The sequence below is a fragment of the Mauremys reevesii genome, linkage group 1 (genome assembly GCF_016161935.1).
Source record: "Mauremys reevesii isolate NIE-2019 linkage group 1, ASM1616193v1, whole genome shotgun sequence".
NCBI lineage: Eukaryota > Metazoa > Chordata > Testudines > Geoemydidae > Mauremys > Mauremys reevesii.
This window is the reverse complement of record NC_052623.1, coordinates 249,422,773-249,442,095: the sequence shown is the minus strand read 5'-3', so window position 1 is coordinate 249,442,095 and position 19,323 is coordinate 249,422,773. Positions and strand designations below refer to the sequence as shown.

At 46.0% G+C, this 19,323-nt stretch overlaps 1 protein-coding gene and 2 long non-coding RNA genes across 4 annotated transcripts; 1 reads left to right on the top strand and 2 right to left on the bottom strand.

The window, feature by feature from the left end:
- On the bottom strand, positions 1 to 16,440 carry HDHD5 (haloacid dehalogenase like hydrolase domain containing 5). 2 transcript variants are annotated; one of them, XM_039519897.1, is made up of 8 exons: positions 16,284 to 16,440; positions 8,255 to 8,458; positions 6,797 to 6,909; positions 4,532 to 4,625; positions 3,789 to 3,822; positions 3,373 to 3,547; positions 2,218 to 2,406; positions 1 to 1,577 (listed from the first exon to the last, which is right to left on the bottom strand). In XM_039519897.1, exons 1-8 carry the CDS (start codon positions 16,311 to 16,313, stop codon positions 1,202 to 1,204), a joined length of 1,215 nt encoding a protein of 404 aa, XP_039375831.1. In that variant the 5' UTR covers positions 16,314 to 16,440; the 3' UTR covers positions 1 to 1,201. The 2 variants fall into 2 exon arrangements, with proteins under 2 accessions (XP_039375831.1, XP_039375830.1); XM_039519896.1 differs by lacking the exon at positions 16,284 to 16,440 and adding an exon at positions 13,057 to 13,584.
- On the top strand, positions 13,767 to 18,439 carry LOC120395460. The gene is made up of 3 exons (XR_005592636.1): positions 13,767 to 13,854; positions 15,156 to 15,210; positions 17,846 to 18,439. It is a non-coding gene; the product is annotated as an uncharacterized LOC120395460 (long non-coding RNA).
- Positions 14,542 to 16,199, bottom strand: LOC120395462. Its single transcript, XR_005592637.1, has 3 exons — positions 15,837 to 16,199; positions 15,386 to 15,483; positions 14,542 to 14,753 (listed from the first exon to the last, which is right to left on the bottom strand). It is a non-coding gene; the product is annotated as an uncharacterized LOC120395462 (long non-coding RNA).
- Positions 18,440 to 19,323: the final 884 nt, after the last annotated feature.

Below are 19,323 nucleotides of genomic sequence, written 5' to 3'. Positions count from 1 at the left end.
CAAAATGTGGGAATGTCCACAGGCCCTAGGTGTGGCTGATGTTTATAGCTCCTCTCCCACAGGGCAATTTAACAGTGCTACATCAGAGAATAAAGTAAATGGGTGACCTATCACAGAAGCCAGCAATGCAGGGCAGGCTTGAGCTACTGACCCTAGCTCCCAGAACCCCTCCATGGAAGCAGCATCAATGTGTGTGTGCAGGGGAGGGGGGGGGGGGGGGGAGGAGAGAGACAGTAGGGGAGGTTTTATCACTCTTATGGATGATGCAAGGGTCCATTCTGGTGCTCACACTGACCCTAGTGGCGCTTCAGAACCTAGTACTGCTGCAAAATGCTGCTTCTTTGCCTCCGGTAGTTTATAATCCCAGGCTCATTCCTTGGCATCTTTGGAGCGAGACTACTTGTGTTTGCCCTTAGGCAGCAGGAGGGGGCCATTGGCAATCAGAGAATGCATTTAAGTTACAATGAGATTTTAATTCCACCTTTGGCACTGCACCAAGTTGCAGCAGCTGCCCAGGTTTTCCTATGAGCTAAACTACCCCCCACCCTTATGTTGCTGGGGAGCCATGAAACAGAGGTGAGGATGCAAGAGATAAAGTTTCTGATCCAGCACAAGGCCAGTAAGAGCACAGGAGCTATATCAAGACAACACTATGTGCACTCTCAAGCCCACGACAAACAGGTAGTTAGCAGGCCAGGGCATCAAAGCACGTTTGGAAGAGACATTAACCCTCCATTATCAATTTCACCCTGGGCAGAGGAGCTACAGCGGCCAGGCTCCACTTACATCCTACTTAAAAGGTTTGTGTAGGACATAACTGATGCATGGGTCTATGATGCTCCCCACCCCTCCGCCGTGTGTAACAGGGATAAGCCTCTCAAGCAGTGAGGGGATTTGAAAGGGAAAAGGGCTTTGGTCAAGCAGAGCCTCATAAACATAGGGGCAATCTTGTCCCCATTACAGTTTAATGCACAGGAGCAACAGTAGTGTGTAAACATGGACCTGGCCAGATTAAGATCATCATCCTGCTAGTAACAATAGACTGACCAACTGATATTAAGACAAGAGGCCTTTGGCATCAGGCCCCCCAATACCCTAGGAATTCCCCACCACCACCACTTTAGGACGAGTTAGGCTAGAAGATTCCCATCCTCCCCTCCCCTCCCCAATCCTGATGACTGTAGATTTTGCCACTCCCATTTCACTCATGGCTCCAATTCTCCTTCTCAAAGACAAGCTCCACGGCTTCATTCACATCCTGCACCACATAAGATGCCTCCACTAGGCTGGTGTCAAAGCGGAAATCCCGGTGCCCGTGAAACACAGTCTCCACCACGCTCTCGTATGGGTCAGCGGGCACATCTCCATGAGGACTGTAGACCCCAGTGCAGACCAGAATTGACTTGCAACTCTCCAACGAGACGTACCAATCCTTTTTCGGCTCTGAATGGTCCTCACTCCGGGGATCCGCCACCCCCACACTCCTCTTCACCTCAGCCTGGGCACGAGCCTGACACGCAGCCTTGAGGTAGCGATTGTAGAAGTTCGCACCATAGATGTCAGACATTGGATTATCCCTGTGCACGGCCATCAGATGAGGGAAAAATCAGTTACTTCACAAGTTTGACTTGAACATAGGCAGGCTGGATTAGTCCAGCATAAAGGTGGGTGGGGGAAGGCAAGGAATAAGCTAGTCAGGTACTTATATAGAATTGGGCAGGTCAGATCAGTGGCCTGTCTAATCCAGCGTACCAACTCTAGCAGAAGCCAATGCCAGATTATTGAGAGGAACATGGTAACAGCCCCGAGTCCAGCCATTTGCACAATGCTGATTACGAGGAAGATACTCCTTGTTTCCCCCATGCCCCCAAAGAATGTTTGATAGGCCTCGTCTGAAGTGGCTATAAAATGTAATTACTGGCTGGTTGATGCTATTGCACTGATTTGAAATCCCAGAGCTATGCTATGCATCTCAGTCACATCCTGTAGCAGTGACTCAAGCAGGCTGACTATTCCAGTCAATTTCATGGAGATACAGGGAGCTGTGATTTAGTGACCTTTTGTCCTAATGCAGTTCAGCTCAGCATTTAGAATAGGAAGCTCCAGAAATGCCTCAGGGGTTTAAATTAAAAACAAACACCCACCCACCCCCATAAAACTCTGCTACAAAAAACAGGGCTGAAGACCCCTAAGGAAACACTCAGGAAGCCGTCTTACCCAACAGCATAGAGCCTGCAGATGGGAGATGGCCACCCTCGTCTTTCCACCTGCTGTTTGATCAGATACTCAGCGTACTGGTAAGTGACAATGCTTGGTTTGCCGATTAGGGCCTCATACTTCAGCTCCCTGCCAGTCACTTTTTTGTAGATGTTCTCCAAGCAGACAAGAAAGGTGCCATGGCCAAATCTGCCCCAGAAAAAGAGTGTCATCAGTGCTCCCTGGCCCTTTGGCATTTGCATAGAAGCCATTATCCATCTTACAGCTATGATCATCTCCCAAAACAGATGAAACTCTACCCTGATCCACACCTACATGCAAACAACTTGAAAACAGAAGAACAGAAGTCCCCACCCTGCCATCCCTTCTTTTGAATTTACTTGGATATTAAATATGCAGAGAACCTACCCACCCCCAATACAGAAGCCCCTCCCAAAAGTGTGCATGACATGTTGATTCTCATGCTTATCTCATGTAGTCCTCATTGTTTGAGGCCATCTTACTAACTACTAGACATTGGAATATAAATAAATAACCTACCTTCGGACTAGGTTGGCTTAGAAACAACAGCAGCTGCAGACATGGACCAAGTTCTGCCTTTTTTAATGTAAAACTCAAGTTTTTTGTTTTTTTAATTTCCCACTTGGAATGAGATGTCTGGTGCTTGGGTTTGACCCAAGAGTGGTGAATCTTTTGGAAAGGTGTGAACTGAATTAAACCAGATGGCCCAGTTTATACAAAAAGAAAAGAAAAGAGGCTTTTTGCACTTAAATAAAAAGTGCACATTTTTCTGTTGCCTCAACAACCCAAAAAGAGTTGAACTTCAGAACTGTGAAGTCACCTAATCGTAGTCCTTGACACAGAAAGCCATCCTTGCTAAATATGAAGGTGTTGGGTTTAGCAGTACTGAAGTATCTACTCAGACTTAGGCCCAATTTTGAAAATATTGGTCTGAGTTCCCAATGTAACTTTGAGGCCTCTCCAAATAGTGCCACCTTTTCAAACAACACTAGAGAAACAAATATATACTGGAACCCCACTCAAAGGTCTCCTAGCCACATTACAGAGATGTGGTAGATTAGGTTTCAAGCAGAGCTCATCAACAGGGTATCTGAATAAACTAAGCTAAAAAGTGACCTTAAATATATTTTTCACCTTGGCATCTTGGCTTCTGCCATCCACAAAAGATCCATGTTACAGGCAAGGACAGGTATATGGGGATATGGCACTGCTGCCAGCTCTGCCCCAGGGTTCCCGTTGCTCAGGAGGACATCAATAATCAGCTGAAGGCTTGTCTCCCACCGGACCGGCTCCCCAAACAGAATCACCCCTGAAACATTTAAGAGATAGGGTACATGGAAGTTCAGAATGGTCACCCATTCAACAAATAAAATAAAAGGAACTCAGTCCACTACAATATACTTCTTCTGGAAGGGGATAAAAACAGCGTGTACTACGGCATCTGAATCAGTCATTCCATCAGGTGTCCTGTCACTAAACGGCTATCCAGCTGGCTTGGCTGAACAGCAAGCAGGATAACATCATAAACATGGACAAAGCATAGCACTTACCTTCTATGGTAGGGAAGTCAGTAGTCAGAGGAGGCTGCCGGAAAAAAAACAAAAACCAAGCAAGGCTGGGTTAATACAAAACTAAACAAATTTGATATTGACATAATGTGTTAGTATCATAGAATATCTAGTCCAACCCCCTGCCCAAGGCAGGGCCAATCCCCAGACAGATTTTTGCCCCAGATCCCTAAATGGCCCCCCTCAAAGACTGAGCTTACAACCCTGGGTTTAGCAGGCCAATGTTCAAACCATTGAGAGCCAAGAATTTCAGGAGTGACTAGTCATTTTAGAAGCCCCCATTTAGAAGTCTTCACAGGGTCTGATTTTTCAGACGGGTGCTCAATACTTGCTGAAAATCAGGCCCTTTTAAGAAGTCTTAAATTAGTGATTTTTAAGGGGGTGGCCAATCATTCTTGAAAAGTCTTGGTTGTAAACACTAGGGAACAGTGAAGAAATACCAGGGGTGGAGGGGGGTGGAGTGGGGGGGGGGGGGAAGAGGGTGTGTGTCAAAGCTACTGCAGCTCTAGCCTCTTCCAGCAGAGGCCATTGCAGAGAGCTATGCAAGAGTGCAGACCTCCAGGGAGCTCAGTAACAATCCCAACCTCCCCCCAGCAGGAGTCACTCTAATGAATGGTGTAAAGAGGGCTAGTTATAGATGATCTCACAGCTATTCTATCAAAGGCCATAACATACAAATGCTATAATCCCAGGTCACCAAGTCTCACACACAAGTTGATATTTACCAGCTCCTTTGGTCTACGGCTTTGATCAACCATGTCCAGCAGGGGAAATGCCTTCCTCACATCCCGCATGGTAACCACATTCCGGAACCCCACACTATTTCAGACAGTCAAGGAAGGAAATAGAGCCTGCTCTTTATACATTATGGGCTGATTTACAAAACCCCTAAGGGCAGGGGCAGCTCCAGGCACCAGCACGCCAAGCACATGCTTGGGGCGGCAAGCCACTGGGGTTCTCTGCCGGTCACTGTGAGGGCGGCAAAATGCCTAGAGCCGCCCCTGCCTAAGGGATTTAGGAGCACAAATGTCAGTGACTTTCAATAGGACTTCTGCTCCTAAGTCATGTACATGATTTCAAACAGCTCACCCCAAGTTTTAAATCCCATTACCCTATAAAAACTGGGTCATTTCCTTCCCCTACAGAGCCTGCTTGAAGTCCAATATTGACTCAGGGCATTACTGGAAGACCATCCCACAGCACCAGAGATGACAATTCAGATCAAATCCATTCACAGCAGCTTTGGAAGTCTCCAGAGCACAGCAGGACAGTGACTCTCAGAAACATTAGAGAAGGAAGGCTACCGATTCAGACCTGGTAAGTGGGTTCAAATTCACTAACTTCAGTGGAATTGCACGTGTCTACATCAACCTAGTGTGGCCTATTAGGTCTAAAGGTTAAAAAGAAAAAGAAGTCTGGATAAACTTGTGCAAGAGAACACATGGTGGAGTCTCCATCACTGACAATTTTTAAATCAAGATTGGATCTTTTGCTTTTAAAAAAAAAATAAAAATAAAAAAAAAGCTCAAAATTATTTTGGGGAAGTTCTATGGCCTATGTTATATAGGTCAGGCTAGGTGATCACAATGGTCCATTCTGACCTTGGGATCTATGAAAGAAGCTTACCCACCAATAGTCTCTGGTAATGAGACAGGTGCAGCAGAGATGGAATAGATTCATAGATTTTAAGACCAGGGACCATTGTGATCATCTATGTAATATACGCCATCATATGCCAGCTATGCCCCTCTGCTATGTACATTGGCCAAACCGGACAGTCCCTACGGAAAAGGATAAATGGACACAAATCAGATATTAGGAATGGCAATATACAAAAACCTGTAGAACACTTCAACCTCCCTGGCCACACAATAGCAGATTTAAAGGTAGCCATCCTGCAGCAAAAAAACTTCAGGAACAGACTTCAAAGAGAAACTGCTGAGCTTCAGTTCATCTGCAAATTTGACACCATCAGGATTAAACAAAGACTGTGAATGGCTTGCCAACTACAAAACCAGTTTCTCCTCTCTTGGTTTTCCCACCTCAACTACTAGAACAGGGCCTCATCCTCCCTGCTGATTGAACTAACCTCGTTATCTCTAGCCTGCTTCTAGCTTGTGTATATATATATATATATATATATACACACACATATACACACACACACACACACACACACACACCCACCCACCCCTGCCCCTGGAAATTTCCACTACATGCATCTGACAAAGTGAGTATTCACCCACGAAAGCTCATGCTCCAATACGTCTGTTAGTCTATAAGGTGCCACAGGACTCTTTGCTGCTTTTACAGATCCAGACTAACACGGCTACCCCTCTGATACTTGTGATCATCTAGTATGACCCTGCATAACACAGGGAAATTATCTAACCTGTTAAACACTGGTAGCTACAGGTCAGAATAGAACAGATATATTTTGGCAAAGCTTTTGTGGGTGGGTTCTAGATTTGGAGCAGCACAGGGAGTTAAAGATCAGACACATCAGCAGAGTTGGGGGAGCCTGGGACCCAATTAGCAGAGGAGAAGAGTACACTGACAAAAAACTGTGTAAGGAAAGATTGCACAGCACCTGCCTATAATATGCCTGACTGCTGCCTGGCATGGACTGTGTTATAAGAGATTACAGAAGCTAGGAGTCTTGCACCACTCACAGTAACATGGAGGTAGGAAGCATGGGCCGTAACTAACCCAAATCAGTGCAAGAAGCAAAACAGGCCACAAGGGTGCATCCAGAGGAGAGACTGCAACTTAGTCCAAAGTTTCAAGTCTTCCAAAGGGTCCCCTCCCCACAAGATGCTCAGAATGAATCAAAAGACCTTTTTCCATTCCCCCACCTCCCGCAGGCTGGCCACACAAGTGTCCCAGTACGTATCCAGATATCACTGCTCCCCGGGCACAGCCAACACAGCACAGTTGTGAAGCTCTGATGGCACAAGCAGGGTCCACAGCCTCAGAACTGCAAAGGATACTCCCTGGCATTCTCCTCCACCGGCCCCTGCCCGGACACCAGCATACACTTCTCATGGAACTGATGGAAGAGATTCAGGGGGCTGTGGGAGAGGATCACTTGTTCTGGAGACACCTGCAGGAGGAAAAAAAAAAAGAGACCAGAGTCAGCAGGATGGAAGCTCTCCATTCCCCACACAACACTCAGCTGTTCAACCCCCCCCCCCAACCTTACAAATGAAATGGGGGGGGGGGGAACCACACACCACACACAGCCTATGCTGAGGTGGACTACCAGGGCAACCCACAGCTGCAGGCTGAGTTCCAGCTGGTTGAGCCAACACAGAGAAGAACTCTGCATCCACAACCACCACCCAAACCAACCTGCATACAGATAATACTCTCTACTCCACTGTATTCTATTCACCATGGCACTAGGAGCAGATTCTGAAGTGGAGCTAGACCTCTGAGAGCAAGGCCACCACACGTTCCACCCTACTGAATATCTGGGGCTAGAACCAATCCAGCACCATCTTTTCATAGCCTTCTTACCAGCCCCAGATGTCTAATGAACTAGGGACCATCATCATTTAGATGGCAACATTGGGGTGCTTGGCAGTGTAAGGACTGAACACATAGGGCCTGCCCAGAGGCGTTTAGTCTAAATATTCAGCCACTATCCTTCTGAGCCTGGTGAATTAAAACACAGCTTTGAGAAGTAGTCTGGACTGAACAGCTTTAAATCTTTGGACTCAATGGGTTGATCTGACAGCTCTAGAATGCTAAGTTGGAGAGTATGCCTGGCTACCTTGCTCCACTGGGTCTTACTTGCTGCTCCGATACAAGGAACACGTGGATGAATTAGCTCTATGGTAAGGTCAGAATTGGCAGCAAGGCAGTGCTGGTGTCAGCTGTGCAGCTACATAACCATTTGGACTTGTTTTGTAGCAGTAGAATAGCTCCTTCCTCCAGCTCAGACATGATATTTTCAGTTAGACACTGGGATAGGTGACTGGCCAGCTCAGGGAAGTGGAGTTGAGATGCGAAGCCTTTTGACAACTACTGAGCATGCTGTTCTTGTGCAATATACAGCTGGTCACTTGAAACTAGTCTGAGATCACATTTCATACACCCTGCCAAACAGCCATCAGCAGGGAACATCTCCCCAGGGCCTCTAACTGGCTCTCTTGCTATTTACATGCTTAGTTTCTAATTTTGACTAAACTTGGATTCTTCTTTTAGCTTTGGTTTTGCAATCCTATAGCGCTGAAGAAAGTTAAATAAAGTGAATGACTGATGACAGTGGATTCCCACCAAGTTTCTGCTAGGGGGACACTGATGAAAAGAGACATGGGATTTCTGCTGTTGAAGTGAAGAGTCTCCCGCACATGTAATCAGCATTTTTACCTGTATACCTTCAATTTAAAACCCAAGGTCTCCAACCAATGCCCCAGAACAGAGGAGGCGGATTCTCTTGTTACCTCCAATCCCAGAGCATCGGAGAGTTCCTTGGCTTTGACATGCTGTGAGCAATTTCCAGCATTTGTCACAAAGACTACCGGCACCCGGAGCTGCCCATTAGAGTCTACCAGTTTCCGGAAGGCCTCCTGGGCAGCAGGAATCACATTGCGTCCCCGAACAAGCACTCCATCAATGTCAAACAGGAACCCAAAGGTCGGAGGAGTCTGCAACATAAGCAGATTTATAGCAATTACTGCGGCACTGAGAAAAAACAGAAAGAGGAAGAACAAAAGGTTCTTTTAAAAAGTGACCAGCTGCTCCTAAAAAAAAAAAAAAATCCACTGGTGGAAAAAAAAAAAATGAAGGTTAAGAAGGAGTATTATTCCCAACCTATCCCAGGCAATAAACACTCATCCAATCTCACCACATTCCCTCTCCCCCCTTTAGTAAGAAAATGCCAACATGTGTAATTAAAGGGAGGCAACGTAATCCAGTTTCTGAAAGTCAGGAGTTTTAGCTTCATTCCTGACTCTGCCACTGATCTACTGTGTGAGGCTGGCCATCATCTGACCTCCGTGCCTCAACTTCTGTATTTGTCAAATAGGTCTAATGATACTTACCTTTGTGAGCGCTTTGAGATCCGTGGATAAGAAGCCTATATAAAAGAGTGGCATGTGCTATTAATAGAAATGAGTCTGAACCCGAACACCACCAGGTCCATATCTCCCAATTAGGGGCTAAGTGAATAGATCCCATCTCTGTGGTTCCAACCCATCTCTGGCTTTTGCTTATTATGGTAAAGTGATGCAAACTGATTTGGACTGCACCATGCTCTGCTCTTACAGAAATCAAGGAAAAAATTCCCCTGGGAAGGAGATGAGATGGTCTAGAAGCATGATTACATTAAGAACATAAGAAAGGCCGTACCAGGTCAGACCAAAGGTCCATCTAGCCCAGTATCTGTCTACCGACAGCGGCCAATGCCAGGTGCCCCTGAGGGAGTGAATCTAACAGGCAATGATCAAGTGATCTCTCTCCTGCCATCCATCTCCATCCTCTGACGAACAGAGGCTAGGGACACCATTCTTACCCATCCTGGCTAATAGCCATTTATGGACTTAGCCACCATGAATTTATCCAGTCCCCTTTTAAACATTGTTATAGTCCTAGCCTTCACAACCTCCTCAGGTAAGGAGTTCTACAAGTTGACTGTGCGCTGCGTGAAGAAGAACTTCCTTTTATTTGTTTTAAACCTGCTGCCTATTAATTTCATTTGGTGACCCCTAGTTCTTGTATTATGGGAATAAGTAAATAACTTTTCCTTATCCACTTTCTCAACATCACTCATGATTTTATATACCTCTATCATGTCCCCCCTTAGTCTTCTCTTTTCCAAACTGAAGAGTCCTAGCCTCTTTAATCTTTCCTCATATGGGACCCTCTCTAAACCCCTAATCATTTTAGTTGCTCTTTTCTGAACCTTTTCTAGTGCTAGAATATCTTTTTTGAGGTGAGGAGACCACATCTGTACACAGTATTCGAGGTGTGGGCGTACCATGGATTTATATAAGGGCAATAATATATTCTCAGTCTTATTCTCTAGCCCCTTTTTAATGATTCCTAACATCCTGTTTGCTTTTTTGACCGCCTCTGCACACTGCGTGGACATCTTCAGAGAACTATCCACGATAACGCCAAGATCTTTTTCCTGACTCGTTGTAGCTAAATTAGCCCCCATCATGTTGTATGTATAGTTGGGGTTATTTTTTCCAATGTGCATTACTTTACATTTATCCACATTAAATTTCATTTGCCATTTTGTTGCCCAATCACTTAGTTTTGTGAGATCTTTTTGAAGTTCTTCACAATCTGCTTTGGTCTTAACTATCTTGAGTAGTTTAGTATCATCTGCAAACTTTGCCACCTCACTGTTTACCCCTTTCTCCAGATCATTTATGAATAAATTGAATAGGATTGGTCCCAGGACTGACCCTTGGGGAACACCACTAGTTACCCCTCTCCATCCTGAGGATTTACCATTAATTCCTACCCTTTGTTCCCTGTCCTTTAACCAGTTCTCAATCCATGAAAGGACCTTTCCTTTTATCCCATGACAGCTTAATTTACGTAAGAGCCTTTGGTGAGGACCTTGTCAAAGGCTTTCTGGAAATCTAAGTACACTATGTCCACTGGATCCCCTTGTCCACATGTTTGTTGACCTTCAAAGAACTCTAATAGATTAGTAAGACACGATTTCCCTTTACAGAAACCATGTTGACTATTGCTCAAGAGTTTGTTTTTCTATGTGTCTGACAATTTTATTCTTTACTATTGTTTCAACTAATTTGCCCGGTACCGACGTTAGACTTACTGGTCTGTAATTGCCGGGATCACCCCTAGAGCCCTTTTTAAATATTGGCGTTACATTAGCTAACTTCCAGTCATCGGGTACCGATTTAAAGGACAGGTTACAAACCTTAGTTAATAGTTCCGCAACTTCACATTTGAGTTCTTTCAGAACTCTTGGGTGAATGCCATCTGGTCCCGGTGACTTGTTAATGTTGAGTTTATCAATTAATTCCAAAACCTCCTCTAGTGACACTTCAATCTGTGACAGTTCCTCAGATTTGTCACCTACAAAAGCCAGCTCAGGTTTGGGAATCTCCCTAACATCCTCAGCTGTGAAGACTGAAGCAAAGAATCCATTTAGTTTCTCCGCAATGACTTTATCGTCTTTAAGCGCTCCTTTTGAATTTTGATCATCAAGGGGCCCCACTGGTTGTTTAGCAGGCTTCCTGCTTCTGATGTACTTAAAAAACATTTTGTTATTACCTTTGGAGTTTTTGGCTAGCCGTTCTTCAAACTCCTCTTTGGCTTTTCTTATTACACTCCTTCAGGAAACAAGCTGCCATATTTACCCAATATCCAGGTGACTACCCAGGAGTCTGGCTGCCCCTCTCCCAGAGCATCTTGCCCAGAGCCAGCCTTAGGAACATGCAAAATAGGTGGCTATTTGGGGCTTCCTGCAGTCCAGCATAAGTTCTGTCACTAGGGCATTGATTTGGTCAGAACGGTGAGAAAATAAAAGCAGAGTGAGCTACAGTTACCTTTAGCCCAGTTCTATGGACAGTTCACAGCTGTTAATGTGTCAGAATGCATGACACATGACAGTGGCACCAGCTCACGTTGCACTAGGGGCTGTAAAGAAGCAGCCGTCAGATTGCATTAGAACAGCCCAGCAACCACAATAGAGCACTAAGAGGCATTTTAAAGCATGCCCTTCATTAACAGCTATGTGTTCCTTAAGGGGCAGGCAGTGAGTGAACACTTCCCAGCATCCCTGTTGGAATTCTGCTCTACAAGACAGGATCAGGACAGGAGCCACTGCTCCCCGTGACTTGTGACCAGCCTTCCTCTCCTCCTGGCACAAGCTGTGAGCCTGGTTTGCAGGCTCAAAGGGATAGATAAGAAAACAGAAAATATCATATTGCCTCTTTATAAATCCATGGTATACCCACAGCTTGAATACTACATGAGGATGTGGTAACTCCATCTCAAAGAAGCTATATTGGAATTGGAAAAAGGTTCAGAAAAGAGCAACAAAAATGATAAGGGGTATGGAACAGCTTCCCTATGAGGAGAGATTAATAAAACTGGGACTTTTCAGCTTGGAAAAGAAATGATTAAGGGGGGGGGGGTAGGACAGAGGTCCATAAAATCATGACTGGTGTGGAGAAAGTAAATAAAGTGTTATTTACTCATCCTAACCCAAGAGCTAGGGGTCACCACATGAAATTAATAGGCAGAAGATTTAAAAACAAACAAAAGGAAGTATTTCTTCACATAATGCACAGTCAACCTGTGGAACTCTTTGCCAGAAGATGTTGTGAAGACCAAGACTATACCAGCATTCAAAAAAGAAGTAGATAAGTTCATGGAGGATAGGTGCATCAGTGGTTCTTAGCCAGGCTGGGGGCAGGGAGGGTGTCCCTAGCCTCTGTTTGCCAGAAGCTGAGAACAGGCGACGGGATGGATCACTTGATTACCTGTTCTGTTCATTCTCTCTGGGGCACCTGGCATTGGCCACTGTTGGAAGACAGGAAACTGGGCTAGATGGACCTTTCGTCTGACCCAGTAAGGCCATTCTTATGTTTTTGTGGACATATTCATCTAGTGTATTTTTAGTCAACAATTAAAGGAGCCTCTTGTGGTGATTTTAAAAATACAAATAAATCAATGAACTATTTCTGCTTGTCCCAGGACCAAGAGAGGGAAAAAAACAAAAACCTCTCACATTCTACTGCTACCCATTGCTTTAACTGGAGCTTCTGGTGGCTTCATAGGGAACACTGTACCAGTCCGTATGGAGCAAGTCACACTTTCAAAGCACTTCAAAACCTACCCAGATGGTGCAAGTTTCTGGAGACCCCTGTGACACAGCTGGAAAAGCAGAGGCACAGACATGGGGAGTGTGTGGCACAGCTCAGGGGTCCCACTCAGGCCACCTCCCCACCCCCACACATCCTTGGGGTTTTACCCCCTTGGCCTCACCCACCAGCCAAGCCCCACCAAACAAGAAGCCAGCTGAGCTCTCGCCCTCTGTACCAGCAGGCTACGTCTCCCCCTGCTCTAGGGTGACCAGGTCTCCCAATTTTATAGGGACAGTCCCGATTTTGGGGTCTTTTTCTTATATAGGCTCCTCTTACCCCCCACCCGATTTTTCGCACCTGCTGTCTGGTCACCCTACGCCGGCTCCGTTATCTGCCCCCGCGCCCCGCAGGCGGCAACCCCCAGCGCCCGCCCAGCCCAGCGGGGCTCTTACCTCTCTCAACCCCGGGGCGCCCGCGCCCAGGCCCCTCCGGCTGCTCGGGGGCAGCGCCCGAGGCCCCCCGCGCCGCCATCGCCTCATAGCAGCTTTGCTCGCGCTGCGCAGGCAACCCAGGACCATCCCCCGCCGCGAGCAGCCCCCCCTGGCCCCCCCGCCGCGAATCAGAGGCCAGGAACGGGGCGGGGGGCGCACGAGGGAGTCAGACTCTCTCGCTGGGGTTTGAGGGAACTACAACTCCCAGCATGCCTCACAGAACGCGGCGCCGGTTCCATGGCCCCGGGCGCAAGGCATCATGGTAAGCGGTGGTTGTATTTCCGCCGGCGGCCGACGGGGACGCTCCAGGACTCCATCTCCCAGAATGCAAAGCCCCAGCTCAGCGCGGGCAGGAAAGGGGGTTTTCCGTCCCGGGGCATGACGGGCGCTGTAGTTTTTGTACGTTAGCTGGCGCACGCGGCAGAGGTCATTATCCGGGCCGCGCGCCCGCTGCTGTCCCCAGCTGGCTCTCGCGCCTGCGCCCTGGTGCCGGCTGCGAGCCCTGCAGAGGCTACGGGCGGGAGCCCCGCAGCTTGGGTGGCACAAAGCCTCTTAGGTCACAGTGCGGTGAGATGACGTCTCTCCGGCCCAAACCCTCATGACGTCACAAGGCAGCGCGCACGGCCTGGCGGGGCTGTTCTCCCCGGGCTTGAGCTCGGGCGCCCCGAGCGGCCTTGTCGCCATTGTTGCCCGAGATACAGACAGCCAGGGGGGGGCCGCACACAACCGCAGGTGGTGGGGAGAACGGGAGAGCCTAGGGTGAGGAGCGGGGGAGGCAGCGGGAACTGGGGGCACACGCAGCCCCTGGCAGATGGCAGAGAGGGAACAGAGGTGGGAGGCACACAGAGCCTGTGGTGGCATGGGGGAAAAGGGGAGGGGGGTTGCAGGGAGTCACTGGAATTGGGAGGGTGGCAAACAAGGAGCTTGTGGGGAAGATTGCAAGTCACCGCAGGTATGTGTGATAAGCTCAGCCTACAGAGGCAACAACGTGTGCCACCCTCAACTAGCAAATACTTTCATTCTCATGCCCATGGCAAAGGGCAGCAAGTAGATTTTGTGTCCAGGCTGGTAATTTTTCCATGATAAATTTTGAAAATTTAGTATAAAGGTTGCTTTGCAGATCCTGGTACATCCAGGGTAAAAAGCAGGATGAAAACACTGCTTATTTTCAGACCCATTGTACACCACATTCTAAGAACAGGCCAGTTGTGAGTTCTGATACCCCACACCAGATGTCTCCCACCACCTGCAGAGATCACCCTGCATTTCATTCGTGCCAGGAATTCAAACACAATGTTATTCTAACTGGCCAGCAGGTGTCACTTTGTACCCCAAGAATACAACCACTGATGCATTAATAAAGTAATAGACGTTGGAGATCACAGTTAGAGAAATTAGCATACTGTTGGCACTCAGTAAACGACAGTAAAACAGAAAATGCCCACCCATTAACTAAGTCCATCCCCACTGCAGGTCCCCAGAACATATTGAATGATCTTAGCAAAAGTCCACCTCTCTGGAAACGGTAGCAGAAAGAGGTCCAAAGTGCCTACATTTAATATGGGGATATATTTTAATAGTTTATAACAAAAATTGAAGTTTTCTTGCTGTCAGTTTTTCAGGTCAGTCGTGAGGACAGCCTCAAAATCTTTAATTTCCTATTGGAAACAGATATGGTCCCCGTTAAAATTACAGGTTCAGTAACCCCAGATTGAAAGAACCGTTTCCTCCCAAAATATATTAATATTTTGTTAAATAAACATTTGATTGGGTACATATATTCTTGAGTATTTTCTGCCCAGGAATCATGTCAGTGAAATTGAAAGCGGCTGGTATTGGGTAACACTTTCTTGAAGCTTCTAAATGCTGAAGTGAACTAGGGCCTTATGTTCAGCACAGAAGGGTGGGTGCTGGAACCATGTTCTAGGGGCAGATGTCTTTATGCTCATTACTCCATATGACTAATGCAGAGATCAGCCTTTTGTGCAATGGGGGTTGGTTCTGTGATGGGTGGGGGGAGGAGAAGCATTGCTCACTACAGAGTTATTGCATTTGGACAGGCTCCCACAAATGACGTTTGCCCTCCAGCCAGTTACAGCAAATGTTCCTGTAAAGGTAGGAAAGGAGACTATACCTATTTTTATAAATAAGACTATCCAACAAGCTGAAGTTTGCATGCCATTCACAATAATCTACTACAACATGGCTGCCAAACAAATATCTGCCCCTCAACACACACCATCCATTGGCTGCTGAATCCAGATAATTCCAGCATCAGCAACTGCCATACCTTGATTCTCTCATCTCTGCACTAAATCCCTTCTGGATCAATTGCCATTCACAGGATAGCAAGACTCCCATTAAGTCCAATGAGAGTGTTCTTTTTTCCTGTAGGGTGACATTGGGCCTTAATCCTCCTTCCCCACACAATGCAGCTGCCAAATTCCAGCTCCCACTCCACAGCACCCCATCATTGCTACCTTCAGAGTCCTCACCTCCACCACCCCACTGGAGCACCAGACCTTTCTCTTCCTGCTCCACCCATCACCACCGGGGCACTGATCCCACTTCCCCTTCTTCACTCTCAGCACTAGTGTTTAAACCCAGATTTCTCTTTCCAGGCCTGGCTTTAACAACAGACAAAGCACTCAGTTGCTTGGACCCCTATTTTTTGGGCTATGTATAGTCTGCAATCCAAGTGATTGTCCTGTAGCAGAAGCAGTAGGCACAGTAATACCCACCTGTAGATCCTTTCACCTTTGACCACCCTGCTCTGTTAGCCTTCTGGCATCAGCCTCAGAAGAGCCAGCACTTAAGCCTGATTTCCTCCTCCCACACACTGGCTCTAATAACTTGAGTCCCTACCAGCGGTAGGGCAGCCAGTTGCCTTCTGCCTCTCCTCCTCTGCACAGCCCTGCATAGCTACTCAGCCTGCACCATGCTCATCTAGTGATGGGCAAGACAAAGGGAAAGAAAAATATACTAAAATACATTTCATATACTGTAATAACCAATGGGGAGGGCACTACCAGAAACTAGTGACCAACCAGAAGTGGTGAGGGCCCACACCCATCCTCTCTATTAATAGACAGAAGATGCTTGACCCTCTTGTCAGTATTGAAGCTATAACCCCTGAAAACACAAAGTTCTGAAGAAGAAGAAGAAAAAAAAAGAAATAAATTAATTACCTGATTAGGCATTACAGGGCTTGTTCGCATGGCTGTAAGGTTCTGTTCAAAGAACTAGTCTTTTCCTAGCAATGAGAGACTGATACAGTGACCAAGGCCAGAAGGGTTTGTTAATGTATTGAGGCAGGCTGAGTGGTGGTTGCTGATTGGGCCACATCTCAATAGCATTATGAGTTCAGGTGTGATGGTTAGAGGTGGGGCTGTGCTCTAAAGGTCAACTACAAAAACTTGGAGCTGGAATTTACTCAGTCCCATGGTTGAGATTGTAGTTGACAGGAAGTTTAGATCTAAGGGCTTAACTCTAGTTTCAACCATTTAAAAAGCAGCTATTTATTTTCCTTCTCTTAATGTTTTTATTTGCATGATTTGTGACATCAGTGGTAGGTGACCATGTGTACCTTGTTTTAAGAGACCATCCCTTATTTGATTGATTTGTCCTTACAGTGATTACCCTTATTTTAAGATGTATTGAAACATTAACTGTTAAACTTCAATTTAATGTTTAATTGCATTGTAAACTTGAGGACAGTGGAAATGCACACTTGAGAGAAAATACATGATATGCTAAGGGAAATGGTGTTTCACTAAAATGTCCCTTAAAATAAAGTATTTTTCCTTTGTGGTTTTCCCTTATTTCCATCCAACAAAGATGGTCACCCTATGATGCATGCCCAGAATACAGGATGTGGGCCCTCATTTTCCCTGTCCCCACCTGCATGACCCCACCACTGCCAGAATACATGTGAGATCCTACTGGCAGAGGTGGAGCAGGGTACTCTGCAAAATGGCCTCCTCTGTGCATGCTACAGGACAAAACCATGTCTGGTTTTACATCAGCACTGGATAGGGAACAAACCAGACAAAAACAGGACTATCTAGCTTGTTAAAACCAGACAAATGGCCTGCCTAACAACCACAAATGTGTCAGGCATTTCCTGGCTATTAGTGATCAGGGCATAAACATTTAATTTATTAAGGTACTTCCTAGCCAAGGCACTCAGGCCACTGTGCAACACCATACAAATATGATCACAATACATTTATAATGAAGAGCTACCCACTTACCATTCAAACAAATAAAACCAAAGGGGAAATATTACAAAATATTGAGAGAGTGATGAGGAAAGATAATAAGTGTGGGGCCTGCTGTAGTCAAAATAAAACCCATTTGAAGCAAGTGGCAGATTAAGGCCCCATGGGTTTTCTGTTCTACAATATCTGAACACCTCCTGAGGATTCATCTCAGCCCCTCAATTCTTCCAGCTGTTCATTCACTGACAGGAAGTGCTGTCCCAATGATCATTATTGCTTAAGGCAGAGGACCTCAAACTTGCTGAGCTGGTCACATGATGCCTGCTCTTTTCTTTGATTCCAGCTAATAAACTGTTAAAAGAAGCTAAAAATATGCTAATAATAATTAAAATACTGATGTACATAGAGTAAGAGATTATAATGATGAAACATTTACTCCTTTGTAAAGAGCTGTGAGATTTACTGACGAGAAGCTCTGTATATTATTATTATTATTGTTATTCGATAATTCCTTTTACTTTCCCACACAGGCAATAGCTGTAGCTGCCACAGGAATCTTACGTGAACACATGGGAGGCGAGGTGGTCCCGGCAATTGTAAATGGGACAGGAGGCGTCCATGAGACAAACTCTGTACCAAGATTTGGCACACATGTTGAACAAAATTGAGAATCCCTGATTTAGGGGCATGATTTTGAAAAGCCCCATGCACTTTCAACTCCTATTGTACCTCTCAGGATTAAGTCTGAAGTCAAAAGATTTTTTTTAAAGAGCAAGAAACAGAAAGAAACCCATGGAAACAGATTTTAAAACGTAAGTTTATTAAATTTTGAAAGAAATAAAGTAGGAGTTATTACTTACTACATGTCTGTAGAGCCCTGAGTATAATGTGGAGGATGGTATCAGGATTCTTTAGACACCATCACAAATAATAAACGATGGGTCACTCTAAACCAAACCCCACATCCAAACTACTTCTCAACTCTGAGGACATTTGAATCCTAACCTGAATATGTCTGACCCTTTCATTATAAGGAGTCAACCCAAATCCCTAGATGTTAACACACCTGGAGTTGGGGAGGTTTGGCTCTGGAGCCAGACTTTGTGGCCCATCTCTAATATAAGGCAAACTAAAGGAGAGGACTGTTCCCCAGCAGGGAGGCAGTCCAGGCCATTCCCCCTTCCATCTGTCACTCAAGAGAACTGGCTGTAGGACCTTCTCGAGGTGAAATTCATCCACTGCTATAAAGGTCTCTGGAAGACCTGATCCTGACATGGAGTACAGATCCTGTTCAAAAAGAGATGCGAGGAACATAGTGGAAATTCACACACAGAGAAGTCAGGGCCCTCCATTCAATTCAGACTTACTACATTAAAAACAAAATCTGATTGGGATAGTGATGGGGAAGTGTCTACAAGCAGACCTAACCCAAACTGGGATACCTCAGGTGGCAGGGCAATTGCTGGACTGGTCACTGGTCCAAAGATGAGCCATTTAAGGCAACACTTCATTTATTTGCATTAAGCATCTGGAGAATTTCAAATCCCATCAGATCTGCACAGTATAAACCTTCCTATAATTATGAAGAGTACCATCCACTGAAAGGTGCCAGGCTCTGAGAGCCTTGCACCACACTGACTGTCAAGAAGTAAGAGTCCCTGAACACTTACATCATGATTCATGCCAGACATTTGACTGGATCCTTCATAGGAAGGTGGGGGTACACTGGTTGCCAGAGCTGGCAACGGTAGAGCAGACATTGCAGAGAATGCTTGCAGGTGATGGCTAGAGCAATGTTTCTGGCCAAAAGGCCATCAAAGATTCAAGCCCGCAGGAGAAGATAAGTACAGCGTGTGTGTGCCACTACTGCTATTACTAAAGGCTTTTTGCCAAGGTGGAAATGGAGGGGATACTGGTGAGCCTGTTAAACAGCTCATTGCTTTTTTCACAGTTATACAGCAATATTATCATTTTCACCCCATTAAAGCTAATTCCCCACTCTGGCACT